At 37.8% G+C, this 22,744-nt stretch overlaps 1 protein-coding gene across 1 annotated transcript in view; it reads right to left on the bottom strand.

Moving 5' to 3' along the window:
- RGS12 (regulator of G-protein signaling 12) overlaps nucleotides 1-22,744 on the bottom strand; it is an 85,782-nt gene that overhangs the window by 53,135 nt on the left and 9,903 nt on the right. The window contains exon 2 of the mRNA XM_010292696.1: nucleotides 12,625-12,744. Coding sequence (XP_010290998.1) covers nucleotides 12,625-12,744 — 120 coding nt within the window. The remainder of the gene's footprint in view (nucleotides 1-12,624; nucleotides 12,745-22,744) is intronic.

Below are 22,744 nucleotides of genomic sequence, written 5' to 3'. Positions count from 1 at the left end.
GTAATAATCCCTCATCTTAAACCGACCTTTAGAGTTGTTGATTTTATTTCATTGAACTAAGCATCGCACATCCACATTTCTTCCATGCAGTGACTCTACTAGCACTGCAAAACTCTACCAATTAGACAGTACCAGTTAATGATAATGGCTATGAAATGTCACGTGACTCTGAAAGCCCTTTAAAAAATTCCTATCCCTCTACATTTTCACAGGTTGTTTCAGCAGCTGCCAGATTCAAAATCTTGTGATTTTGTGCACCATATTTGTAAACCAAGCAGGCAACTCAAGGTTCAAAGGTCAAAAGCAGAAGGAATGTTAATGTGCAAAGCTATTAACGGAAAGTGTTAAAATATGACACAACAGCTTTAAAAACCTTATTCAGATATACCAAAGACAACATTTGTAAACCCACACCCATCTGCTTAGAAGCTAAACTGTGGGAAGGGGTAGAGACCCCAGATATGGTTGATCTGTTTTTCTTTTCTACCCTCCCTCCACTTCCTGCTCTTACTTTCTTTTATACATTTGTTTTCACAGCAAAAAAAGCTGAAGAGAAAGACAGAATGACAGGAAGGCTTGATTAGTTTTAATTTGTCAAAAGATGAATAGGATTTAATATATCCCTGACTCCTAAATAAGAAAACACACACAAAAAATGCCAGGCAACTAGAAAGAGGCAATCCCCTGGACCAGCTACTAGTCACACAAATTCCTAAAGTAAATTTGACATTGGCAGAATGCACCATCAGAAATCTTAAATCTCATCAATACCAAGTATTTCTTTTTTTTAATCTCACATTAAAGAACGTAACATCTACTTGCATGAGAGTCAGAGAAAAAAATATCTGTTAAGAATATGATTTAGCTCGCTGACTAGTTGCTGAAGTAAAAAGCAGGAGTATCAAAAAGCCTACACAGAAATTAAGAAAACTTTGCTATAAAATAATTTTTTTCCCTAATTCTCCAGATTCTGTCCAGATATATTTTTGTCAATGATTTGTCAGCTACTCAATAATAAACAGACTGCATACATGCTACCGATTAGAAGAGGGAAGATTCTCATATTTACAACACTGTTGTTTCCCTCTATCAATTTTAAAGATAAAAGTCCTTAATATTCCAAGGCAATAGTAACGAGAAATATTTTCAAGCCAAACTATTTGGAATTTTGTTAGTGTTTTTGTTAAACACCAAGACTTCCTATACAATAAATGCAGTGAAGTAAAGGGACTGGAAGTAAATTGCTGTTCCGAGTGCCCCCTGCTGCCTGTCTACACTTCTCAGACTGATGTACACATTTTAATACCTTAAGTTCAGGAAGATATACCATCCAGAAATCTACTCTAAAAACAAATATTTTGTTCTGAAAGCCATATTGTAAACTTTGAAACATACTTCTGTAAAGTCTGACTGTAAACTGATAATAAAAAATACACTTTTTCAAAAATGTTTTTGAAATAATTTCTGTTTTTTTCCTTCTGTTGATCAACATTTTAAGACAACTGAATTCTCTCCGCTAATAAAAACAAGCAGAAACAGTGTAACTTGCTCATCCACATGGAAGATGACTTGCAGCCCAACAGCAAATTAAAATTACATTATATATTAAGGTGGGTATGATTGTGACAGATCACTGAGACACATTAAGCTGCTTCTGAATTTCTTACTACTGCAGATGGAGCCTTTAAGAATCAATAGATTTTGAGGAAATCAATGTCAAACTGAGAATGAAAACTACTAATTTTTAAGTAAACAATGCATATATGTCTTCCTAAGCCTTGCAATTGTTTCTTTCCTATTTTATTTTAAAAACTTATAGTTTTGCTGCTATACTTTTAGCATTAAAGACAATTACACTCTGAAATATATAGACATAAAGAATTAAGATTACTCTCAAAATTTGATAATGCAGCTAGGACCTTTACTTACAAAATACGTGTTTTCTGAGCAACAAGAAGCTAAAACTGGTCTGAAGTCTCTATACCTCAGAAATTTTGTATTCTATAAATACTTTTATTTTCAGTTATTTTAATATATAACACCACCATCTGGATTCTGTTTTATTGAATAAAAATCCAGCTGGAAGAAAAAAAACCACTTTAGCTGCACACCTTAAAAAAACACTCTAACAATTAGAAGGTACTTATGACATTCTTGCTTTACGGACACACATGTGCAAGTATAGTGAAAATTAAGTGAAAGATTTATAAAAAACTTAATTAGAGAAATATCTGTATATCTACTAAACTCATTCACATTTTAAAAATACAATGCTAGAGATTTAAAACATGTCTATAAAAATGGTGTACTCTTAATTTCCTAATAGAACTTATATAGAAAGTCGACTTAAATACTTATACTTACGAACTTTGTCTCTTTAAAACCTCATTGAATCCTTAGAAGCATTATTTATCGTATTTCACTGCAAGATTTCTTAGCTCGGAAGGCTACTCATTAAACCATATTCCTGTTTTCTGTTCGCTTTAGACAAACAAAACTTTATACTTACAGACACTTGACTATCAGTAAAAGTTTTCTCCATGTATAAATAGTTTAATAGCTCATTGTTAAGCAACAGTCCCTTCAACTTTATTATTAAGCTCTTTCTGAACACATATTTACTTCTTCCGGAGTCCAGTCAAAAAATGAGGCTTCTCTGCCTGTTGCCCTATCAACACCTCTCCCATTCTCCTCCCTCCCCAGCACATTCTCCGCCCTCAATACTGGTTCTCTATCTTCTCATCAAAAGGAACAGGCAGCTTTTAAAATGTTGTTTAGGCAGGTCCTGGGTAACAATAAAGCTTCTGTAAAGACAACAGCATGCTGCTGAGGAATCTGCTAATGTAAAACGCATTTGGTGAGGGCCTGCAAGACTCCATCTTAAACGTTTGTCCAAACTTGTTTAAGCATTGAGTCAACATCGGTTTCTCCTCCGAAGTATTCTCATTTTTAATACATTCTCCTTTGATGACTGTATCATCTGAATGAACTAGGTCATTAATCCCTATTAAAAATACTTAAAATATAATCTAAAAATACATTAAAAAAAAAGTTAAAACTTGTAAGACTCACAGCAAATTTCTTTCAGTTTCTGGCATGTAGGTACGTGTCTCAGTATGATTACAATCACATGTATGCATATTATGAAATCCATCTCATCCTACCAAAACGCTCCGTGTTCTTTTGAGTAAGCAGGGCATTGGCATTTACAAGGATTGCGTTCCAAGTGAAACACAATTCTCGTAATTTTCAATACCACACCTACTCTCCAGACAGACCAGCAATATCTGTGTATTTTCAGAAAGAAATGCGCAGGCTTTCTGCCCACAAATAATGCTTAAATACCATCTTCTGCATTCCCTTGGTCCAGGGGGAAGTAGAGGATGGGATTTTTGTTGTATTTGATTCAAAGAAATTCCTTGTTTCATATTTTTTTAAGTATCAGAAGAACAGATTAAAGGTTTTGTTATTGAATAAAAAACAGTAGCTCACCTACTAGAAGTTCCACAGGTGACTCCCTTACTGTCTGTTGTTTTTTTTTAAACTTCACTGGACTGATAAATCCATGAGGACAGTGAAAATTAAATGGTACCAACTCCTAGGCAAAATCTCAGCAGTTTAAGCACGGAGACAGGGTCACAAACAATTCATGGATAGCTACAGCGCTATCATTTGTGCCATATGTATTCTGTGATTATACTCTAGAAATACCAATTCAGTTCATTCAATAAGGCCTTAATTCATTCCCTAACATTAACCACATCTCACAGAGCAAAAATCCCTCCCCACCCATCAGCACGTGGCATGAGAAACAGACATACCAGGTAACAGGAAGAGCAGCCGAGGGAATGCAGGAAGAGAGGCATGAAACCAGTCCCCCAGTTCCTCACTCCCACCTGGGAATTGCCTGGGCCATCTCTTTTGCAGCAGAAGCTCTACCCAGGAAAGCTGCATGTCCCCTCTCCCTCAGACGGCTGTAGCACAAACAGCAAGTGCTCCCAGAGCCCACGGCACTTACGCTGCCCCAGGAGATACCACAGTCCGTGAGCCCTTGGCTTTACAAACAAGTTTACACCAAGTGAAAGGTAATGCAGCTTCCTGTACCAAGTACAATCCGTAAGCCCACGGTTAAGGAGAAGCAATGCCCGTCCTTGATTCTAACAACATAAGAGTCAGTTCAAAACACAGGTTTATCAAATCTAGTACTATGTTTGCAGTAACGGCCACACACAGACGTCTACTGTGGAGTAGCACAGGGCAACATACAGGACATTTCCCTGATGATACTCTCCCAGACTCCAGGTGTTTTTAGTTCAGGACATTTCCTGAATCTGGTGTGGCTTGTCTCCCTAATAATCGCCAGTGGCTCTCTTTTCCAAATACTTGTCCACTTTCCCCCCAGGACATGCAAATTTCTTGCATCCACAGCACTCAGTGGTGAGGCGTCCCACAGACCGACCTACCTCCTGCATGAACAATCGTGTTCTTCTGTTTGTTTTGCTCCTGGCTCCCGGTACCTTTAATTAATGGTGCCGACTTCTTGTCCCGAAGGAGACAGTGAGCAGTCAATCCCAACTACTTTTCTATGCCACCCACGATTCTGTACTCGTTATGCCTTTTCCACTTCTAATATATTGTAAACTTTTTGAAATAAAGAGACCAGAACATAACATTCAAGGTGTGGGCAAATCACAGATTTATACAATGTAATTATGTGGGTCTTTTTCCTCTATTCCTTCCCAAATAATTAATAATTTAGAATTTTGTTTCATTGCTACTATACTGAGCTGATGTTTTCTGGGACTGTCTCTTGTAACTCAAAGACCTCATTTCTGAGAGGGAACAGGCAGCTGGAGACGTATATGTATCATTTGATGTATGAAGCTAGGACTATTTTGCCTCATTTGCATTGCTTAACATTTATCTGCATACATTTTCATCTGTCATTTTGTCGTCCAGTCTTATAAAAGCAGCCTGCTCTCATCTTGAGAGATTGCTCTCGTCCTTATTACCTTAAGTAACTTCACCTCACTGCTCACCTTCTGAGGAGCAGCCTTAAAAGATGCTCTTGAATCAACAAGTATAGCATAAGAAACTGAAGCAAGCGCCAGCCTTAAGCAGCAAATAATTCTGGGTTTCAGTAACAGACCCCAGTGCAGTAAGTCATTACTTTGCCTTAATGTCAGAGGGTTAACATGCCTCATTAATTAGAACAGGAGAGCAAAGAGTTTTAGTTCAAAGAGAGCAAGCTCAGTTTTAAAAGAACACTAGGTACCAAAGGTTATGGAGAAAGACATACCCAAGAGGTTGCCCGCCTACCAAAAGTCCCAATCCAGCAAGCACGGACTGTTTCATCACTACGCAAAGAAACCAGAACCAGCGGAATGGAGCCAAAACCAAGGTCCAATACCTTATATTGCTCAACCCCATATGACCTATTTGACCCCTCTATAGCTTCAGGTGGTTACCTTAACTTCTTCACCATGGCTGATCCTTGTAGTTCCACAAACATGACTGCATCAGAGATGCTGACAGAATATGAATTCACCTGTGTCCATTTAATCACACATCTTAAGAATGTCGATACTGGCTATTGACAAGAAGTAAGGCCTTAAGAAGAACACAGGTTCTGCCCTAGTCCCTGAAAGCATATACTGTGCCTCTGGTTCTGTGACAGAAATTGGCTTATGTTGGAGAGCCAAGCCCAGAGGCGATAAGGCCTGGACAGTACTCGAGTCAAGAGTCAGACAATGTGCTGATTGCTTCCTCAGGGAGAAACTTCTCCATGCAGTGCCAACTGCCTTTGTACATATGGGGCCTCAATTCCCTATGGAATCCATCCTAGGCAATACTGTTGGTTTCTTCTCAGTCCCCAAAGTATGGAATGAGCACTGCCATACGCATCTCACAAAGAAAGTAGAGATGAGATCCAGCTCTCGGAATATTCTCTGACTACTGAGCTTTTTACATGCAAATTTACATGGCAGATTTCTCCAGAATCTGAAGTAAAGAAAATAACCCAAAAGCAATAAAAAAGAGTAAACAGTAAAATCACAAAAGTATGGTCACTTTACCAATTGCAATAACAGAAAACAAATCCCAGTATTGTCAGTGTCTGGAAAAAAACTCACAGTTAACGTTCTGGATTGTACCTAGAAAGAAGCATCTCTAGTTCACGATAAACAAGAGGTTACACACAACTGTACACATCTGTTGACCAAGTCACCTTTGTCAGCTACTTTACAAAACAGTGTGAAGAATATAAGAACTTTCCATGGTAAAGTCTATAAATGTAAGGAAAACTTAGAGCATGTATTGATAATCCTTTAAAAATTACGGTAGAGTATAAAATACCAGCAAAGACTTAAGGTTAATGCCAGTGCACAATCTGTGGAAAAAATAAGTAAATGTATACTGCTAGCACGATGTTGTCCTCCTTTAGATACTAACAATGGATATGACTAAAGTACCTGATAAGATCACACATGCCAAAGTAAAAGCCTGAAGAATATCCTCTAGAATATGCTGAAAAGAGTTTGAAATTCTTAATAGAGCAGTCTAGAGAACCAAACGTGAAAGACTGTCGCTCTTCGAAATCTTTAAGGCACACTAAGAATGATGTCAGCAAAAATAAAAAAGACTAAAGGACACCACAGGCAACGTCCAGAAGATGATAGTAACACACAAATATACTGGCTATATCTGTACTAGTCAAACAAATAGTGCCATAAGCTACTGCGTAGTTCCAAAGACAGCTGGTGCTTTCTGGCCACTATCACACCACCAAGCTCTCCCAACCTCCTATCAATCAAGTTGGTTGCATCCAAACTGCCTGCTGGGCACAGAGATGGTAGCTATTAGGGCTAATCGCTAAACCGTAACCAAGATCATTTGAGAAAATACACTAGCTGGCCCAGGATGAAGCCACATCAATGACAATTCTACCAAGGTGGCAGTACCACCATCACAGCCCCCTGCCTGCGCCTGCGTCCTGCCGCTGTTCCATTTACCAGCACAGGCATGCAGCCGCTGCGCAGCACAGCAGGTCAACAACTCCAGCCAGGGCTGCAACAGTCAAAGGGCTGAACAGAGTGGAAGAATGCCTGGCAGAAACCACCGGATGCTTTCAAAGCCTTACCAATCAGCTCCATGATCACATGCGCTACAGTAATTCAAGGTGAAGAAATCGATGTTTAACGTCATGACTAACTTACACTATTTAAAGTTATATATTATAGTTCAGCAAGAGAGTTTGGGCTATTACAGCATGTGACTGTAAAATCATTAAGCACGCATCTTATGCTTTGCACTCGGCGTTGAAAGCTGACCCCGAGTGGCACACTCCAAGAAACAGGATCTGTCCATCACTGCTACGCCACCGAGCCACACCGGAGAGGTTCTGGTAAAGGGAAAAGAGAAACAAAGAACCTGGGCTGTGGGCACAGATCCAGGAGGCTTCCAAAACTGCAGTGTTAGGGGCTGGCCTATGTTAGGATTCAGACTTTAGAATATACGTATATGAGACGGGAACTTTAAGACCTTTAAGAACTCTATTATTAACATGCTAAAAGTACAGAACTCCCTTTTACATACAAAAATAGATTTTATTCTTGCATGCAGTTTTATTTCACAACTGCCCTTTTCTACACTTCCAGGAAAGCAGACAGCAAAACTGTCAATTGGTCAGTTACATCTTAGATAAAAATTAGGGCAAAATACGTGCAAAAGACGCAATACTTAAGGGTAGTACACAGTAGCACCTGTGCACACTGGCAGCCCATGGCAAGTTATCATAGCTAAAAAAAAAAAAAAAAAAAATATCGGTGAACTCTAAGATGAAGACACACATTCTTTTCAAATTTTAAATTCACAATTATAAGCTGAGAATGAAGAGGCCTCTTGATTAAGATCACGTAATTATACTAGCCATAGTGGTGGCCTTGTGGCTGCGGTGATGATCTAAGAATATCAGTGAAGCAAGCTCTGCAGGGAGGGTTAATACTTTTTATTAGGTCAGCTGAGAGGGTGGGAAAAGTTCGGGGCATGTTTAGCAATTCTCGTCTGATTTTCCTAGTATACTAGTTGGTCTAATACAAGCTATTATCTCCCTGTGTAAGCTTTGTCTGATTATTTAAATCAGTCAAACAAAGACAGGTACCCACTTAAAAACCCATTATTAAGTCAAATGAGCATTTAGGGGGTTTTGCCACCCACAGATGCCAAAGCTAATATCCAGCAGAGACATGTTATTCATTAGTATAAAAACCTCATACCAAAGAGATGTGTTGTATGCTTTCAGTTAGCAAATGAAATGCAAAAAAAGTCGCTTCAGTGGAATTAACAAAACAGAAAAAAAATCAAGCACTATTATCTATAATAACAGCTAATAATACTACATTATTAATGGTTATCATTAAGATAGAACATTCTAACAAAATTCCTCACACTGATTTTTAAAAGGAATTTATGATACATTCCAACTTTCACAACATTACTAAACTCTAGAAATTTGATCCAACAAATGTTCTTTTTCATATAGGATATAGCTTTAAGGTTTCCAAAATAAGGTAAGGATGAGAAGGAAAGCAGCAACAGCTATCTTTTTTGTCCTGATATTTAGTTAAAAGAATTAAATAGTCTTTAATTTTAAAAAGATCTCTATGTTAAAAGATTATTTAACAATAGTCAGAGACCCTGACACTTGTTTGCTCAAGATATTATGTCTCCCATTATACTGTTCTGCCCTATTTTTAACTACAGAGAAATACCAAAAGTGTCACAACGATTTTCAGGAAAAATTCAGCTTTGAATGTTCTCCTCCACAAGGAGGAACCTAAATTTGTTTGACTTCAAGGGAATACTGCAAGTGTCTCCCATTTTTACAGAGCTCAAGAAAAATTAAGATACGAATGGAATGAGCTACAGTTGAAAGCGTTTCGGAATCTGATTCCAAAATTGTTGATGAGTAAAGGGATTACTCTGTTTAATATAAATTTTTACAAAGGCAGTGTTCTAGTCTCTGCAGTCTCACAGAGTCACTTTTAATATGTCTGTAAGTCTATAAACAATGTCATTGCGAGGACAGAATCATGCAAGACTAGTGGCACTTACCTACAGGGAAGAAAAGTACCCTCATTACTCCAAATATTAAATAATCTTAAATAATGGCAAGTTCCATTTAGCTTAAGCTACACCTTGCAAATATGAACCAGCAAGCATGCTATAAAGTAAAACTGGTGGAAAACACAGAATTTTAACATGTTTGTTAATGGATACTATTTCATAATGACAAATGATTCACATAGGAAAAGTTATTCCTACATACAAAATAGGAATCTCTCAGTTCTTAATAAAAACAGATTTCTTGTAATTTAATAAAGAAAAAGTTCTAAATATATTTCTTGTGAAAACAACTTAATTAAGGCATACGCTAGACACACCAATATTCTGAATTCAGTTCCAACTTACAAGATGATCGTATTTAGCCCTGATGTGAATAAGCACAATTTCCACAATTCAGAAATAGAATTCTGTATTTTGTGTTTTGTGAGGCATTTTCCGTACCATAGTCTTAGCATAACTGCATCCATTAATTTTGCACTCTCATCTTATTTTGATCCCTGCAGATTCAAAATAACCTTAAAAAAAACAGGTTCTATTAGCAAAAACAGCATCTAGGGGTTAATCCTACAAACTTGTCCATTTTTTTCTATGCATAATACAGCTTCTGCAGGTAAGAGGAAAATGCTTAAGGAGGGGCAACTATATCATTACAGATAATTCTAACCTTATAAGAATATTGGCTGTGCATGTATAGCCAGCCATAATCTAACAATTTAAAAGAAAAGGTGAATATTCTCTTGTAATCATCGTTTTTATTTATTAAAATCATATATATAAAATGTTTATGCTTGGATAGATTTTATAAAAAAAAAAAATGCAAAGAAATCACGCCACCTTATGGCAGAAGACAGGAAAACTGATGGTTGGTTTTTCACACACTACAGCTCCAAAGACAAGAGGAGCAAGTTCATACTTTCACAAAAAATCCAAATACAACCTTCTCAGAGCCATAAGCAAATGAACAGTGTTCAGCATATGCCCATAAAAGAAACTCCATGAACCTACTAATACTGCTCAATTTAGAAGACTAAGTTGGATGCTAGCAGGAATCAAACCTACAAGCTCAGAGAAGCTTATTAATTTTCAGATTTAATGTTTGGGTTAGTACCTTATCCATTCTGCTAAGATAACTGGAAAGAACACAAAAGCAACTGAGGAGCCTACATAATATGTTCATGATCATTATTCCAAAGGTGGAGTCTCTAAGAATTTCCTCGTATTGTTATTTCCTCTTCCAGCAACTCTAAATAGATGGCCTGAAACAATCTAAACATGTACTAACAACATTATGTACCACTACACTTAGCGTAACAGTACTTGGGAAAAGTGCTGCAGTAGCAACATTAAAGTTAGAACCAAAATTGAAACGCCTCAACACTATTTTACTTTGACTTATCAAGTTTTTTAAATTCTCCTCTGGGTTGGTATTTCTCCTGGTGGTTAGGATATCAATCTCTAATAGCATGCAGAGGGAAAAGAAGTTATTGTCAGAGAGCAGTCCACACCCAAATAGCTACATGTAGTAAGGGCATTCATCCAAATACAGATTGTTTCTTTGTCCAGTTCCTATTGTGATCTAGAATGCAAGCTTCCCCATCCAAAGTAACAGTTTTAATAATTAGGACACTGGGTAATACAGAGAGCCGCTCAATCCCTCCTGTTGGTGCTACTCAATTTATATACACTAATGAATATCTACTAAGACATAATGAAATAAAAATGGACTATTTAGGCCACCGACTCTGACATCTTTCTGAAATTCACAAAAAGAAAGTACCAAGTCCCTATTTTAACGGATATTTATGCAATGTAAAACAGCAGCTACAACAGAAATTAAACTATACCCTTGATGTTTAAAACACACTCTCAAAATAGGAGACGTGCACATAAATCTATATGAAATTTCAATCTAGAAGAATGTGGTGTGAACCATGTTTTTCCTATTACACATGAATTACTAACGCTAGGCTCTTAAATATTCTGAGAAGATTCTCTCTTACTGTGACCAGAAATTCTGTCAAAACTGGTAATACATAGTAGCAAGTTTTTTGATGTAGATGAATCACCATTTTCTGATGAAGGATGATGTAGCTACACAGTTCCCAAACAGATTTACCCAGAGGATCTTGCTCTTTTTTAGTTATACACTTACTGTATTAAAGTTACGAGTGCAAAGAAATGAAAAAGTATTTTTCATTATTAGAAAAAAAAGCAATACACTTAAAAGCTTCATACAACAAGACAGAAATAGACCACAACGAAAATGTCCTTTAAAACATCTGAGAAATAAGTAATTAGAGTTCCTACCTGCATTCCCTAAGCACACCAGAAGCTCCTTCCATATATTCTGTTCCCTAAAAATCCAGCGCACTGAGCTCCCCTCTCCTTTAGTTCAGAGTCAGTAAAATGCCGTTCTTCCTACATTTTCCTGCAGCAGGAAACTCAGAATATCTCCTTTCCTCCTCCCATCTCAAACACTTTTTTAAACACCTCCTTCCCATTTAGAGGGATCAGTGTACCACATTCCCTCCCATGTTGAAGAGCAGTATAATACATATTACATGGTTCCTATGCCAAGAGGTCTGCACTATTTTCGTTTCTCCCCAACCAGAAACCTTCTTTCAGATAAGCATAATAAAGGGGGAAGGGAAAAATCTCTCCATTCACCCTCACATCACTATGGGTCAGGTTTTCCCCAGGAAGCACACTAGAAGAGAAGATACAATGAAGCCGTATTCCTACAGCTGGTTAAGGGAGGCTCTCAGCAGAGCAGGATGAGCAGCTTTATAAATTCAGATGGCTTTCCATTCCTTGTTTCCGCCAAAATCATTAAGGTTTGGCTACTGAGGTCCAGGCATCAGCTGATGTTATAACAGATGTGAAATAGTGTTGTTATATTACACTCAGAAAGACACAAAATCACCATAACGAAGGGCCAACACCAAGTTGATTACAAATTCCCTTTTCTCAACAGCCGACATATAAGGAGGAAAAAACTATTTAGGTATTTTTTAAAACTCTTCAATACTTGGTAAGCTACATTCCTTAGGGAGTTATGTAAAGAGCCTTGTCCGTCAATAAATTTAACCCCCAAAAATTTTCTCAATGCTATGATCATCAGCTGAATGCAGAAAAGAATATGATGAGCATTTGGTTTTTTATATGATATCATGCTACAATGATTTCTAAGACATGATGAACATTTTGATAGGCAAAACTATATCGTTTTGCTTTACATGACAAACTGTGATGGGTAAAATAAAGTCAAAATCCCCCACAGAAAGAATGGCCACTGCTGGCATCAATATAAACTATTAAAGAAACACTGCAAAAGTCGGGTGATACCTGAAATCTATAGTCCCCTCACATGAATGTCATATGATGATTAGTTACTTTACTACACTGCAGATATTACTTAATTTCTTTCATTAATGATCAGCATTAACTACTATAAGTACTTCTCCAGGACTCACTTCTAAGTTTTAAGTGAAAGTTAATTACCTCAAGGTCATCCAGAGAACGAGTAATACTAAATCGCTTCGATCTTCCAAATGATCTTCGAACAGACGAACGCGGGGGAGGAGCCTGATTTAATCCCATTGGATGTCCAAATTTTGCACCCTAACCAAAACAGAAAATATATATTACTACCTTACTTTTTTAATTTTAGTACATTGCTGATCATAGCAACAGCATTTGAACTTTAAGCATCAATAGGTACAGAGTTCCAAGGAGATGGATTTGCAAACATACACCAGGACCACAATTTCAACACAACTTGCTTACTTGCCATGCCCTTGTAAAATCCTGTATTAAAATCATTACAGTTATGATTTTTACAGTCTCAAGTCAAATATAATAAATATTCAGCATTAAGGTACTGTATAAACATAAGTCATCAGTTAGGTTGCTAAAGTGTACATATGCTGCATGTCAGTGTTAGTAGACAGAGCTTAGTTAAAAGCAAGACAGTACTAGCTCTTTACTATCTTAACTGGAAAATATTTACAATGACAAAATATTTGTTCTTTCTATAGGAAATTATCATTCTAGAAATCATCTCACCCAGTTTCTGTTGGAATCTTTCTCCACACTTTTAAAAAACTTACTTTCACTACTCATTTTTTTAAAAGGCTTACTACTGTCAAGTCCAACCTTTTAAATCACAAAATGCAGGAACTTTTGTTCTGAGGAAAGAAACTACCTCACTTGGATGTTCCATGACCAGAATTGGTGCTGCAATGACTAAATCTAATGGCTTTCTCTTTTCCCTATAATCGTACTCTTTCTCCTTAAAAAGTCACCAGATGTCAGTTCAGCTACAACAGCTCAGCATGTACATATCTAGTCTCTGCCAAACAGCAAAGTGTAAGCTTAAACCTAAGAGTAGGCACACAGTCAGTGGTTGGTGCTAAGCAGATGTACATAAACTCACTACATTATGAAAACCTGTGATTATGTGCCTGAAATTTTGGATTCCTTTCACTGTAATATTCAATGTGGGAAAATTCCTTCCTGTCTTTTCATGCTTTTTTACTTTAGAAAATAACGGAGTTTAATTCAGAGCAAATTTTCTTCTATTTCATTTTAGCATCTTTCTTCATCACAGTAAGCTTAAAATTATATTTATTAGTAATTTTGTAATATTACTTTGTAATATTTATTACATTTTATATTTGTATTTGTTTCTTCCTTTGGGCCAGTCACTGTTTTCTGAATTCTGAAATATTTTGATCATTTGTTTGAAAGTCTAGATACATCACATTAACCAAAAGAACAATCATAATTTTCACGTTCTTATAATCTTATGCTAACGACCACTCATACACAGTGGAGAAGAGCATCGAGAATATTACACGGCCTCCTTACTGCAATAAAAGATAATGTATCCAACAGAAGATGTCTGCCTGTTTGCCTATTCCTATGGAGCCAACACTACTCTTCAGCAACAGGGCTCTAATTGTCACCAGTATTCACAGCAGACTCTGTTTACAGGCTCATAGAAATCGCAAGACATAACACAATATACAGGAATCTGGATCCAAAGTACGTAGCAGGGCTCATCACTGCAACAGGCTGAGACTCCAGCTTTTTCATTCAGTATTAAGTGATCCATTTTTATATGGAATCCCTTTCCCTCAAAATTTTCAATTTACTAAATTTTTGTTTTTATTGGCCAAGAAGAAAATTGGGCAAGTTCTGCCAAGTGAAACTGGAAATCTGGCAACTGGAGATTGGTTCCTAAGTTTTTTAAGAGAACATTTAAAAGTACAGTATAAACAAGCTAGGAGGGCCTTTACTAAAATCATCATACAATCATAGAATCAAAAAATTATCAACTACATGTGAAGACAGGAAAGTTGCTCTCTGTAAATGTCCACAGAGAGCAAGCATGGAGTGAGGACAGCTCTTGTCTTTCTGAGCAACTTTTAAAATCATCTGTTGATGAAGGCAGGTACCACTGAGGTGGTTCACTCTTGGCTCGTACTTTACAGTCACAGCAGTCTTTCCTGTCTAAACTGAAAGCTTATACATAATGCTGTTTGGTGAATGAGGAACTGGTTGGATGGTGGCACCCAGAGGGTAGTGGTCAATGGCTCAATGTCCAGATAGAGATCAGTGATGAGTGGTGTCCCTCAGGGGTCTGTACTGGGACCAGTACTCTTTAGTAAAAATCTTCATCAGTGACACAGACAGTGGGATCGAGTGCACCCTCAGCAAGTTTGCAGATGACACCAAGCTGAGTGGTGCGGTTGACACACCTGAGGGACGGGATGCCATCTAGAGGGACCTGGACAACCTCAAGGAATAGGCCCATGTGAACCTCATGAGGTTCAACAAGGCCAAGTGCAGGGTCCTGCACCTGGGTCAAGGCAACCCCCTGGTATCAATCCAGGCTGGGGGGTGAAGGGATCAAGAGCAGCCCTGCTGAGAAGGACTTGGGGGTACTGGTGGATGAGAACCTAGACGTGAGCCGGCAATGTGTGCTCACAGCCTAGAAAGCCAAGCACATCCCGGCCCGCATCCAAAGCGGCGTGGCCAGCAGGTCGAGGGAGGGGATTCTGCCCCTCTACTCCGCTCTGGTGAGACCCCACCTGCAGCACTGCGTCCAGCTCTGGAGCCCTCAGCATGCCAAAGACATGGACCTGTTGGAGAGGGTCCAGAGGAGGCCACAAAAATGATCAGAGGGATGGAACAGCTCTCATCTGAGGACAACTGGGGGAGTTGGGCTTGTTCAGCCTGGAGAAGCGAAGGCTCCGGGGAAACCTTATTGCAGCCTTTCAGTTCTTCAAGGAGGCTTAGAAGAAAGATGGGGACAGACCTTTTAGCAGGGCCTGTAGCAATAGGACAAGGGGTGATGGTTTTAAACTAAAAGAGGGCAGATTTAGACTAAATCTAAGGAAGAAATTTTTAACAATGCTGGTGGTGAAACCCTGTCACAGGTTGCCCAGAGAGGTGGCAGATGCCCCATCCCTGGAAACATTCCAGGTCAGGTTGGACGGGGCTCTGAGCAACCTGCTCTAGTTCATGATGTCCCTGCTCACTGCAGGGGGGTTGGACAAGACTACCTTTAAAGGTCCCTTCCAACCCAAAGATTCTATGAATGCAGGTACCTGTGTCAAACTGTGAACTCCACAGTAACCTCTGCTTATATTGACCAGTATCCTTTACTATTACCACATAACACCCCAAAACACTGACATGGCTCCTCCTTTATGAGTATGTTCCTATTAATGCAGCATGAATATATGTGTACAACTACAAGGTTTCACCACTAGTCAAGTATGACCACACCAGTTTTGCAATTTTTAAATTGTTCATCTGTGGATTAGTGAAAAAACTATCAGACTACGAACAGCTCAGCAAATTCTAAGGCTAGTGAAATTAATGACATCATTAGTGTGAGTACAACTGGTATTTTGAAACTAATGAAATAGTTACACAGTATGGATTCTGCTCAGTGGTCTTTCACATATTTCTCAAAACAAGATGCATCCCTCAGAGGACTTAGTCTTTCATAAAAGAAAACTGGTGAAAGGAAACAAAGGAAAAAAAACTATCAATAGCAGTCATATCTATTTTGGATAATGTACAGACTTTCACTTCTCTTTCCCATTCAGCCCAGAAAGAATATAAACTGTCCAGTATGTTTAAATAGTGGGGATTACCATATACAATTCTGGGAAATTAAGACATACAAGTAGAGAACATACACCCAAAACCATGTTTGAAACAGTAACATTACAAATTAAAAGAAGAGAAACAAACTACCTGAAGACAAATCTAATTAGATTCCACTGAGAAGCAGATTCTAGATAAGATTAATTATCACCAGATGCCCCATTTTAGAAGTAAATGCTGCTTACCTATTTGTGATCAGAAACATAACAAAGAGAAAGAGGAAGAGAGGACAAGAAACACTTGCACATTGTGTGGTATTAGAAAAGAAAACAGTAAATTGGTATCCTCAAAATTTTTATTTACTGTTTTTGACATTCTTGTAAAAAACTCACTACTGAGCCCTAGAGGGAATGTTAAAGATAAGAGCAGGAAAAAAAATACCCCGAGAATAAATCAGTGCTTAAAAATTATTACAAAATATAAAAATTCATTGAGTTAACCATTTCTCCAACCCATTTGGATAACAATTGCCATTAGGAAAATGTTTTCAACTGACAAAAATCTCTTCCTTGCTCTGAAGAATCAAATTAATAATCTAGGAAATTAAGGAAGACATTGCTAAAAAAGACTGCAGTTCACAAAGTATTTAATTTCCTGGTAATGGTGCTGAGAAGTCTCCCTTTTCACCCCTTCTTGACTGTAACCCAGATATTCAGACTAGGAAGGCAGACCTCCTTCTGCAGATCAGTTAAACAAATTGCCTTGCGAACACACACACACGCACACAAGTAAAGAAAAAAATCATGTAACCTGAGCAAATAGCAGCAACATTTTGGCCAATGTTTTTCATGGGACTCTGAAGAGCTGGAAATAAAATCATCCATGTCTTGAAGAAAGAACAGCCATTGCAACTACAATGTACTAATCAGCATGGCTAAAGAAATCCACAGCATTTGAGCAAAAAGAGATTGCTAGTGCAATGACTGATATTAGTGCAAATTTTGCAGTCTGTTAGCCATAAAGAAATTATCATACTTCTAGAAGCCTTTATTACACTATTAAACAGATATTAAAAGACATTAAACGAACCTAAAAAAATGTCAAAACAGTACACTATATGACCAACAAAAAGCTGTTTCATCCACTGTTAGCTGCCAAACTAAAACACTGAAATTTGCTACATGAACACTGGGCTGTGGCTTTTGTTAAGTACAGATTGCCTCTAAGCCCTAGAACTATTTACTGTCATATCTTAAAAGATTCTCTTCTGGAAACACTGTGTTGCTGAATCTATTAAAAAACCTCTAAAAATATCTAAAGAGTCAAAAAAATCTAAGAAACCCTATCACAGTATTAAAAATTGAAGTCCACCTGATACTTCACTAAGTGTCTTCATTTTAGGAATCCAGAAGCAAACAGAAAAGCACAGAAATTTGTAAAAACAAGTTGGTAGTGAAAAGTATGTGCTACAGCAATATATCCTCTGCATTTTGCAATACAGATACTTACAAACCTGCTCCTACTATCCACCATGCTGAAAGTATAAAAGAACATCTCTCTGAAAGCCCTTATCCTGTTAACATTTGGCAGATGGAGAGGAAAAACAACAAAGGATTAAAGGAATTAACACACTGATGCTCTAAAAAATCCATTCCTTTTTTTATTCTTATAACAAAGTAAAAATTATGAACTTGTATGGACTGAAATATCAGTTAAACATATAATCATAAGATAAAAAGCAGGACAATGAACAGGTCGGCATCATTTTTTTTTTTTAATATATGGCTAGATCACCCCTTTTCCTTAGGCTAACAGGAAATGGCAAGTGCAAATACATTCCCCTGAAGTAACCGTCAACCACTGACCAAACCATAGTCTTTCTTTTCCTTCAAACACAATTTTTTTTTATTTAATTTTTAACTTGCTTATTTGGCCTTCTGGATGAGTTATCTTCTAATCTACTCGACAAGAAAGGCATTAAAAACAGAGGTCACCAGAGGAGGATTGACACAGCAGCAGTTTGTGAATGTGTCTAAGCAAGAACAGTTTCTGATAACAAGAAAGGTATCCAAGAAAGGTACAAATGAAAAAGTGGAAAATGTTGTACTTCATGTATTAGCAAGGCAGAGGCAGGGAACAAGCACACGACTCCTTAGCCTGCGAACAAAGGGACGGAAAGAACAGAAGTGATCCAATACATTAACGAGAGGAAATGGCCTCAAGTTGCGCCAGGGGAGAATTTTTCCTAGATATTATAGAATATTATATAGACAATATAGATTATATAGATAATATAGATAATACAGATAATATTATGTAGATAATATAGAATATTATATAAACAATATAGATTATATAGATAATATTATCTAGATAATATAGGATATTATATAGATATTATAATATTTCCTAGATATTAGGATAAATTTCTTTACTGAGTGGTCAAGCATTGGAACAGGCTACCCAGGGAGGTGGTGGAGTCACCATCACTGGAAGTGTTCAAAAAACCTGTGGACGTGGCACTTCAGGACATGGTTTAGTGGGCATGGTGGTGTCGGGTTGATGGTTGGACTTGATGATCTTAAAGGTCTTTTCCAACGTTAATGATTCTGTTATGGTGACTTGAACAAATCTCGTTCTTTGAAGACAGAAAAGAAAAAGGATGGGCTCTTAAAAGTAATTTCAACTAATAAACAAGTTAGGTACTAGTGCCATATAGCACTTTTTTTCAGCAGCTGTGCTGGCTTAAAGGACTTTGCATGTACCTCTGACCCCTCATGCCAGCTCCCGAACTGCAGCAGGCTGCCCCCTCCTCTCTGCTAACAATAGTTTACAAAATTAAATAATCCTGTTTCTAATACAGATGCACAGGCAGTCATGACACCATAACTGATGATGCTCACTGCCAAGTCCAGCCTGAGAGTGATGGGAACAGAGTTGGTACTACCAAAAAAACGCGATGTGAAGCTCTGATAGTCAACACGATACTCTAACCTGGAGCTTGGGTGAACAGAAGCGAGTTGATGAAACCTTATCAATTATTCAGAACCCAAAGAAACCAAACACCTCTAGAAAAGGTCTTCGATTAGCTTAAGGAAATTCCCAGCTATAGGATGAGCGGTATCATGCTCTTCCGTATTCTAGCAAATGCACTTATCAAATATTATAACTTTTTAATACATCATCATACATGACAACCTGAAGTTTCCATTTTGTACTACATGGTCTTTGTGTCTTTCTACAGTTAAACACATATTGCCCTCTCATCCAAGTACCTGAATATAGCTAATAAAACAATGAGATTCCTTTCCTCTGGGACAATGGTTTTAAAGCTGGAGGAGCAGGAGGGAAGCAGCAAGGAAAGGACACTGGCAGCTCTTGAAGTGCAAGAGACTACGGAAGTGGGAGATTTTTGTGAGGTGTTCAGGCATCCTTGACAAAACAAAATACAGGGAGCTGGCAGGAGGAATCCAGAAAGGGGAAAAAAGGAGAAAGAAAAACTGTGAGGCTTAGGCCAGTTATAAAATCTTGTAAATTTAATCTTTTCATAGAAAACACATTACAGTTTGTGACCCTGAGGGGAAACTAAAGTGGCTGAATGTTAGGGGACAGAGATTTTGGCTGCTATGTGGAAGACCAGGAAGAGGGAGAAGTAATCTAAAAGCTCCCCTTTTAAATGTTAAACAAGTTTTGTTTTTTTAAACAAGAAGGGGACCTAATCTAAAAAGTTTGAAAAACACTAACATTACCTACAGAAGGATGCTTTCAAACCCTTTCAAAACTGTCTCACAATGAAAGCTAACAGGCATGTGAGTGAAATTATTCTTTAAAATTTTTGAGGAAAAAAGCATAAGGAAGTAATTGAATGTCATGAACAAAGTTATAAGAGCTCTCAAACAAAAACATAGTTACTGGTATGTAGTAATTTTGATAGAAATCGTTTCCTCTTCCTGTTAGGTGGAACACGTATGCTATCCTCTGTTCTGACTGTTTAAGATAATCAATACAAAAGGGCTCCACACATGCTAGAATGGTCACGCAGGACCACTTGCCAGCTGGATTAGAAAAATCCACTGTAACAACAGTTTGGGGAGTCTTACACAATCCAGCTAAACCACAGCAAGGATACGTGCAACAGAAACAACCATCATTACCCAGACAGCAACTGGCCATCCTGCTCCAGAGAGTCAATTCCCCAGGTAAGCATCTCCCTATACTAAAAAGTCCAATAAATTATAGATTCTTTTAACAAAAACTCTATGAGTGTCTGTACAACAAGCATCAATTTGAGTACTGATTTCTGATTAATCGCCTCTAAAAAGCATGTAACAAAAGGAGGATGCTTATATATTCACAGATTTTATCGCAAAAAAAAAGGAACAGCACCATTTAAAAGGCCTCAATTTAAGAAGCTCAACTGATACAGAGTTTGTTACATTCTATGTGTCACAGAGCTTAATCATACTAACTATAAGATCATCAAATTTTAATTTGTCCTACTCCGATTTCCAGCTATTGAAGCTTTTAAAAGCTCTCACTGCTTTTAGGTTTGACCCTATGACTTTACGTGGTAAAGTGCATAATAGTTCAGAAACCAGATACACAGATCATATAATTTGAAACTTCTGTGGGTATTCAAAACATGCCAAATTGACTCTCGGACATTAAAGAGCAGAAGGGTCAGTCTAGAGCAGCAGTTAATCTTTATAAAAAAATGCAGGTTTAAGACTTCGGAATCAAAGTCCCTAATTTACACCCTTCTGAAAAGGGATGGGAAACAGGGATGCCACAGTAATGCCAATACAGTCAGTACAGAAAATCTCCAGAAATACTGCAAATCTTAGAGGATGACAGAACAAAGAAGTTGATACAGATATTGTTCTATCATCAGTGTTAGTCTCAAAGCCTGCTCTGGACCATTTGGCTTACTCTTCCTCTGCTGTCCACTAGCATCCCTAGGCACCCATTCTCCTAATTGTGGGTCCCGTTAGCTGCGTGACCACCCCACTGCAGCAGCGCAGAGCAGGCAATGTAGGCCCTTTAGCCCTCACCCTACTAGCCAGCATCACATACTTCTCCACCCAAAATCTGACAGTGCAGACTTGCAGGACTGGTAAAGTGGGGGTCTATGAGGCCCGAGAATGGGATTGACATGGGATGCACTGAAAAATGAGGTACGTTGCATGAGCCTTCTCGTACCCTGAAAGAGATAAAAGAACTTGGGAGGGAAGTGGGAAAAGAGCTTGCTGTGGTCCCTGCGTCCCCTGGACCGTAACAGGAACAGAAGCGGTAAGTTCCAAGGAATAGGTAGGGATGCTCTGGGAAAGGTCTCCATGTGCTACTGAACAAAAAAAGAATGAAGTAACACCCTCCAGGCTGCCCTGTGCTGTTGCCATCATCATGGATTGACATCACGGCAGAAAATTAGATTGGGGGGTTAATTAAAAAAGGTCTAACATCATTCAAACTTCACTGACAGCTTTTCCACAGGTTTTAATGACACTGCAATTCCTGTAATGATTTTTTTTTTTTTTTCCATCAGTATGACAGAGGATTCAAATGGTATTATTCACCATTACTGGTCAATGGATTTGATTACTTTTAAGAATACCTCTTTACTAATCGGATAATAATGACACATTTCACTGCCTTCTAACCATTACAGGGGCCCATAATTTAATCAAGAATGACGTAAATTTTTGTGTAATATTTCTATGCACTCTGGGAAGACATAGAAAAGCGTCTGTCACATTGGACATCCAAGTAAATTAAATTTATTGCTTGTCTCCTGTCCTAAGGATAGTACACACAAAACACTGACCACCTACATTTCAGTACTATCCTAATCCCTTTTCAAACAAAAACCAACACATGTTGATGGTATTAATGCAGATGGAGTAGTAAGATCATTTTCTCAGTATAACTACATAACAGTACCTTGTATGAGTTGGAAGCCTATTAGCTGGAAATTGCAGAGGAATGGAAAGACCCGAGTACACTAGGGGAAAACGTGGAGAAAATTACAAGTACACATACAACAGCTGGTTCCAAATCATCTTGAACATTAGGCAGGCATTAGCTGGGAACAGTAAGTAAGTATGGCCCAATAATCAGTAACAATCAAAAGGCAAATGAAGAATCATCAGAAAAGCAAAAAAAATAAGAAATAAGCTTCATGAATACATTGCCTGCCCACACATTTTAAAAACTGCTTATAGTGCTGGTCAACCCATCTCAAAGGTAATACAGTACAACTAAAGGAGAAAGATTACAATTAGGAAAACACTTTTGTATGGGAGGAGACTAAGCTGACTTCTGCTTGGAAAGTAAGTGATTGGTGGTTGAGGTTTAAAACAAAATTAAATAACCAAGAGAAAATAAATAGAGAGTAAGAATGTGCAGTACTTCTCGTGACAAATATTAGCAGGTATGAAATAAAACTATATGGAAAGTTCAATTATGTACTATTTTCTTTCCACACTATTAAACTGCAGAATAT

This window comes from Phaethon lepturus, unplaced genomic scaffold, assembly GCF_000687285.1.
Source record: "Phaethon lepturus isolate BGI_N335 unplaced genomic scaffold, ASM68728v1 scaffold19318, whole genome shotgun sequence".
NCBI classification, from domain to species: domain Eukaryota; kingdom Metazoa; phylum Chordata; class Aves; order Phaethontiformes; family Phaethontidae; genus Phaethon; species Phaethon lepturus.
The sequence above is the reverse complement of the archived record's forward strand: the minus strand, read 5'-3'. Positions and strand labels throughout refer to the sequence as shown.